Source organism: Thamnophis elegans, chromosome 8 (genome assembly GCF_009769535.1).
Source record: "Thamnophis elegans isolate rThaEle1 chromosome 8, rThaEle1.pri, whole genome shotgun sequence".
NCBI lineage: Eukaryota > Metazoa > Chordata > Lepidosauria > Squamata > Colubridae > Thamnophis > Thamnophis elegans.
This window is the reverse complement of record NC_045548.1, coordinates 37,211,139-37,217,497: the sequence shown is the minus strand read 5'-3', so window position 1 is coordinate 37,217,497 and position 6,359 is coordinate 37,211,139. Positions and strand designations below refer to the sequence as shown.

The following is a 6,359-nucleotide window of genomic DNA, read 5'->3' as shown; positions in this document are numbered from 1 at the left end:
TATACGGAGCAACAAAATTTTTCATATAATGCAAAAAAAAATTTTTTATTTCAACATAACTGCAATTTACAAATATAAATTGTAACTGTTGCCAAACATCAAAATTTTGATCACGTGATCATGAGGATGCTGCAACGGTCGCTAAGTGTGAAAATGGTCGCTAAGTGTGAAAAATGGTCATCAGTCACTTTTTACAATGCCATTGTAACTTTGGTCACTAAGCCCATTATATCACCTTTCTTGCCACAGTTCTTAAGTGAATAACTGCAGCTGATAAGTTAGTAACACAAGTGATCTGTGATAAGAGCCTGGAGGAAACACTTTGTGGCTTTGAGGTGGATAGAAGCTACTTGAAATCGACCAATCAATCAGTCTCAAGATGTGGAGACTCTGGAAAGAGTGCAGAGAAAAGCAAGAAAGATGATTAGGGGATCAGAGGATAAAATATATGAAGAACAGTTGCTGGAATTGTGGATTTCTAGTCTATAGAAAAGAAGATCAAGGAGTGACATGATGGCAGTCTTCCAATATTTGAGGGGCTGCCCCAAAGAAGAAGGGGGTCAACCTATTCTCCAAAGCCCCTGAAGGACAAGAAGCAATTGATGGAAACTAACCAGGGAGAGAAGCAACCTAGAACTAAGGAGAAATTTCCTGACAGTGAGGACAATTAACCAGTGGAATGGCTTCCCTCCAGAAGTTGTGGGTGATCCATCACAGGAGGTTTTGAAAAAGATAATGTACAACAGTTTGCCTGAAATGGTATCAGGTCTCCTGCTTGAGCAGGGGGTTGACCTCCAGCTCCAGTATTCTGCATTCTTCTCTAAGAAAGACAACAGGGGCTGGAAAGTCCATTTAGTGGCTTGCAATGGCCATTGCAACCTTCATTCCACAATGTCGGTGTTGCAACTGTTGACCAGGGCTCTGGTCAAATCAGAATTGAGCTGGAGGGGACCTTGGAGGTCTTCTAGTCCTTCCCCCCCTCAAGCAGGAGATCCTATCCATTTTAGACAAGCGGCTGTCCAGTGACTCTTCTTAAAATTTGCTGACCTACGCTGCGGCTGAGCTGAAGCTGGCAAAGCCGAGCACCCCTGCCTGCCCAGCTGAAGTGTTCCTAGTGGAGGAGGGGGAGGGGGAGGCACCGCCGCTATAACTCATTAATACATCATAAATTCTCAAGCACGGGGGCTATAACCACCACAAACCCGACAAATCAAGCCCTCCAAGATATAAACCCACATGAGTTATTACTTTATACATTCGTTCTCAGGATGCTACCCTAATGCCCCAGACTATCAGCTGTTAAATTATGGGGCTGGCAGATCCATGGATGGATCCTATAGAGATCCAGGCAACATGCACGCCGGCTCTTACGGGGATACAAATACAATGGAATGGATTCTGAGCATCAGCGGATCAGCCACCCACCACCTCCTCCTCCTCCTCCAGCCAATTTGGAGTGGTTGGGGGAGAGCTCTCGCGTCTTTTCTGCCCAGGCAGCGCTCGAAAGCAGGTTAAGAGAGGTGTTCAGCTGCTCCTTGTCCTGTCCCGAATCCCTCCCTGGCACAAGCAGCACCAGTAGTGGCGGCTGTCAACGAAAGCCATGGAGGCAAGACAGCTGGATCCTCCCACGCCAACCAGTAGCTTCTGTCGGTGCAGTTAGCGTCACGTGTTTGCCGAAATAGACGAAACCAGCGTGTCCTCGCGAACCGAAGACAGCGGTTCTCAAGCCAATAGCGGCGCCCAAGTTCAGACGGAGCCGAATGCCACCTCCACACCGGCCGCATAAAGCCTGCCCCCTTCTTGTCTCCCACCCAACATGTTTCGCTGAATGGCGGCTGAGTTTCTAAACTGCCGGCATGACTTTCAAGGGCTGGATTGCCTTCTGCATGGGCCAACATGGAAGGCAAATGGCAAGCCAGCCCTTCAAAGTCATGCCGGCACTTTAGCGTGCCCCTCAGCCGCCATTCAGCAAAACATGTTTCGCTGAATGGCGGCCGAGTTCTAAACTGCCGGCATGACTTTGATGGGTTGGATTGCCTTCTGCGCGGGCCGACGTGGAAGGCAAGCGGCAAGCCAGCACTTCAAAGTCATGCCGGCACTTTAGCATGCTGGCAGGCAGGGCTGGAGCGAGCGGCGACAGCGAGCGGCGTGCTCCATCCCGGTGGGTGCATGAGCGGAGCACTTTTCCAGCGCTCCTGTGCCTGGAGAGCTCCGTCTGCATATGAGCCCGGGATTCCGCCGCTTGCGCTCCCTTGCTCCATCCTGCCACCCACCTTCCCTAATCTAGGGGCTCCTCCAGCAGAAGTAGCAGAGTCGCGTCGAGCGCTGCTCTGCCTTCCTCTGTGCTCTTCCCGCCCGGTCCGCCCAAAGCCTCCCAGCCCGCCCGGCCCGGGGTGAGTCAGCTGCAGTGCAGTGGGTGGTGATACCACCACCATCCGCCCACTCACTGCTCCGCCCATCACTTACTCTGAGTTCGGAGAAGAAGCGGCGGCCCTAGGTGGCTCTTTTCGCTGAGGCTTTCCCACGGCTGTCTGGAAGTGGAGCTGGAAAGGCGAGCTCGCCCCCCCCACCCATCCGCCCACTCACTCGCTATGCTACCCTGTCCATGCGAGCGGCAATGGATGGGCAGGGGAGCGGTCGAAGAAGGGGCCAAAATTAAGCGGGATCTTTGGGAATGGCCTGGGACGCGGGAAGAATTATGAGAAGGCGTACCTGTCCCACCAAATGCGGGACGTCTGGTCACCCTACATATTGCCCTCAACAATCTTTGTCCTCGTTTTACTGACCTTGGAAGGATAGAAGACTGATTCAAACTTGAGCTGGTGAGAATCGAATTGCAATCAGTCAGCAGAATTAGCCTGCAATACTGCATACTAAGCACTGCACCAGGTCTTTTTTGATTAAAGCCTGTGTGTGTATGTGTCATCTTGCTTTATTTTGCAAACAAGCTGTTTCATTCACAAAATGTTATGTGGACAATGACTATGTTTCATTAGTACCCCCCCTCCTTATCAATACTTGCTTTTCACCCCTTAATACACCAATTATTTTCTACCAAAGAAATGTATGAAAGAAGGGCAGGAAAAAACCTCATCTCCTCCATATTGTTCTGTCCTGAGGTACTATGCAGAGTAAAGAAGTCAGCCAGTTCATTTGCACCAGGATAGGCTCTTTCTTTCTTAAACTCTGGGGTTTGGAGAATTTTGGCTAGGAAGAAGAAATGCCCTTCCTCCCGTTCTTTTCAGTGGTGTTTTGAAAGAGATTGAAAGCTAAAGCAGAGCTTCCTTTTTTAGCATTTTTTAAAAATGGACAAAAGCTGCTACATAGTCTTACCATAATTTAATTTAATTTAATTTGTATGCTACCAGACTCACAGCAATTCTGGGCGGTTGAATGAAACAGAAGATGTATTATACCTTTTTTTTCAGCCAAAAATTGTTTGAACAACAAGCTGAAAGAAGTATAAACAAAAAGAAGATTCTCAAAATATTATATTGGCACAATATGAAATATGGATATATTGGCAGCTGGTTTTTTATTTACCTCAAGCAATCTATCCAACATATGCCCAAATAATTAGCTGCTGACCAAAGAAAACTGCTGCAATTAATTAAACTTGTCAGTATATGCAAGGACAGTGGTCGGTGATAATATATGTATTTAAAAACTATTTTCTTTTTTTGGAGACCCCCCCCCCTTTCTCTCCCTCTCTCCCCCTTCCTCTCTCCTTCTCTCATCTTTCATGCTATTACAGTTTATTTTTAAATATGTATGTGTGTGTGTGTGTGTGTGTGTATGTGTATGTGTGTGTATGTATGTATGTATGTATTATGTATGTAATATATATATATATATATATATATATATATATATATATATATATGTATGTGTATATATATATATATATATTATATATATATATATATATATATGTATGTATGTATGTATGTATGTATGTATACACACACACACACACACATACATACATACCTACCATATTTTTTGGAGTATAAGATGCAACTTTTTCCTACAAAAAAGAGGGTGAAAATCTGGATGCCTCTTATACACTGAATACAGCATTTTGGCCTACTGAAACCCAGACCCCTTTGTAAAAATGGATGTGCAGAGGATTGGGAGGCTTGCAAAGTGCTCCTGGGGCTGGGGAGGGCAAAAACAAGAAAAAAACAGACTGTTTTTGCTTGTTTTTGTTCCTTCCCCAGCCACCCGGAGCACTCTACAATCCTCCCAAAGCTCTGCATGCCCTTTTTTTTTTTAAAAGAAGGCCCCTGTTTTGCTCATTTTTGGACCCCCCCTCCTATCTCCCAGGAGCACTCTACAAGCCTCCCAAAGCTCTGCATGCCCTTTTTTTGAAAAAAGGCTCATTTTTGTGAAAAACAGTCCGCTTTTGCTCATTTTTGCCTCCCCCCCACCATTTTGTCTCCCCAGGAGTACTGTACAAGCCTCCCAAACACTGCATGCCCTTTTTTTGTAAAAAAAAAAAAAAAAAAAGTGTGCAGAGGGTTTGGGAAGCCTGCAGAGTGCAAAAACCTTTTTTAAAATTTACCTCTTCAAAATCATGGTGCGATAATATTAGGTTTCCTCTGACCAGTTTGTCTCATTTTAGGGGATGGTGCTCCTCTCTGTTTCCCAGCTGAGGGAGCTAAGATTCTCCAAAGATATTTCTGTGATCACATAGCCAGCATGACTATATGTCAAGGCACAAGGAATGCTGTTACCTTCCCACATAAGAGGTATTTATTTATCTACCTGCATTTGCATTCTTGCCGACTGCTAGGTTGGCAAGAACTGGTGCAAGACTTGGAGTGTACTCCTTGGATCTTTAACTGCCAACTTAACTAGCTAGACGACCATATATTTCTGAGTGTGTTTGCATGTGTATAAAATTTATATATATTTTAAACATACTTCTAAATATAGTATTTAAATACCTGCTCCCCTTGTGCAAGAGATTAAGCTAGAGCTTACAGTAATGTAGCTTCTTTAACTTTATTACTATGACAGCCTTCCTTCCTTCCTTCCTTCCTTCCTTCCTTCCTCTTCCATCCTCCTTCCTTCTTCCTTCTTCCTCCTTCCTTCCTTCCTTCCTTCCTTCTTTCCTTCCTGGCATGCCACCTCACTCCCAAATAAATTGGAAAAAAACAGAATCAAAATGATAACAGTTAGCAACATAATTATAGTTTTTAGCTCCCGTTTAGTTCATCAAAAGCTCAACCACTGATTTTTATATTACATGCATTTCTGGATTGCTCTTAAAGGTAAATGTAAAGGTTCCCCTCGCACATATGTGCTAGTCGTTCCTGACTCTAGGGGGCGGTGCTCATCTCCGTTTCAAAGCCAAAGAGCCAGCACTGTCTGAAGATGTCTCTGTGGTCATGTGGCCAGCATGACTAAATGTTGAAGGCGCACAGAACACTATTATTTTCCCACCAAAGGTGGTCCCTATTTTTCTACCTGCATTTTTACATGCTTTCACGTGACTAGGTTAGCAGAAGCTGGGACAAGTAATGGGAGCTCACTCTGTTACGCAGCACTATGGATTCGAACCACCGAACTGTTGACCTTTCTGATCGACAGGCTCAGTGTCTTAGCCACTCAGCCACCGCGTCCCACTCTTAGCAATGTCTTAAATATCCTATGAAAATTAATGAAGGATTAAATTTAACATTGGAAGCAAGTCATTCTGTCCACTGCACAGAAATTTCTAGTCTTTCTTACTTTTCTAAGTGTGGAGGACCAATAGCATGATCCCAACAGATTAGACAGGAATCAGTTCCATAGGCTAAGACTAAAACTGTGTTTAATAAAAGTGGTTATAATGGAATTTTGCAAGACTGATGTGTTCCATTATGAACAATTTAGCTAGAGTGTATTCAACGATGCATGTTTATTCTAAATATGCATAAAAACACTTTTCCTGGGAATGTTGCCAAAGTGAAGTGACAGTTTCTTCTGATCATGTATACAGGCATGCTCAGAGGATTGGGAAAGGTTTCAAAGCAACTCCAACATGCCAACTTTACAAACACCTCTCCAAAGTATTTGCACGGCTCTATAATTTATTGAGCTAATTATTGCTGTGGGTGGATTAATTTTAATAAATCAGTTCTAATGGTTTTTTCCTAAAAGCTGTTTTTGACATGCTTCTGATGCTCATAAATCACTCAGAAAAGTAAGAAGTCACACCCATGAAGCTCCCACCAAATAGCCAGGAATGCCATTTGGTTTAATGAGTTTAAGATTACAGTATCTTAAGTTTAAGATAATGAGTTTAAGATTGCAGTATAGAATATTTTAAAATAGTTTGTTACTGAATGTATATTTCAAAGTACAACCTGTAT

At 44.0% G+C, this 6,359-nt stretch overlaps 1 protein-coding gene across 1 annotated transcript; it reads left to right on the top strand.

Moving 5' to 3' along the window:
* Positions 1-1,225: 1,225 nt before the first annotated feature.
* On the top strand, positions 1,226-1,786 carry LOC116512453 (homeobox protein Hox-B5-like). Its single transcript, XM_032222941.1, is given in 3 exon segments — positions 1,226-1,371; positions 1,374-1,658; positions 1,661-1,786. Coding segments are annotated over 3 exon segments (546 nt in total). The 5' UTR covers positions 1,226-1,236.
* The last annotated feature ends 4,573 nt before the right edge of the window (positions 1,787-6,359 follow it).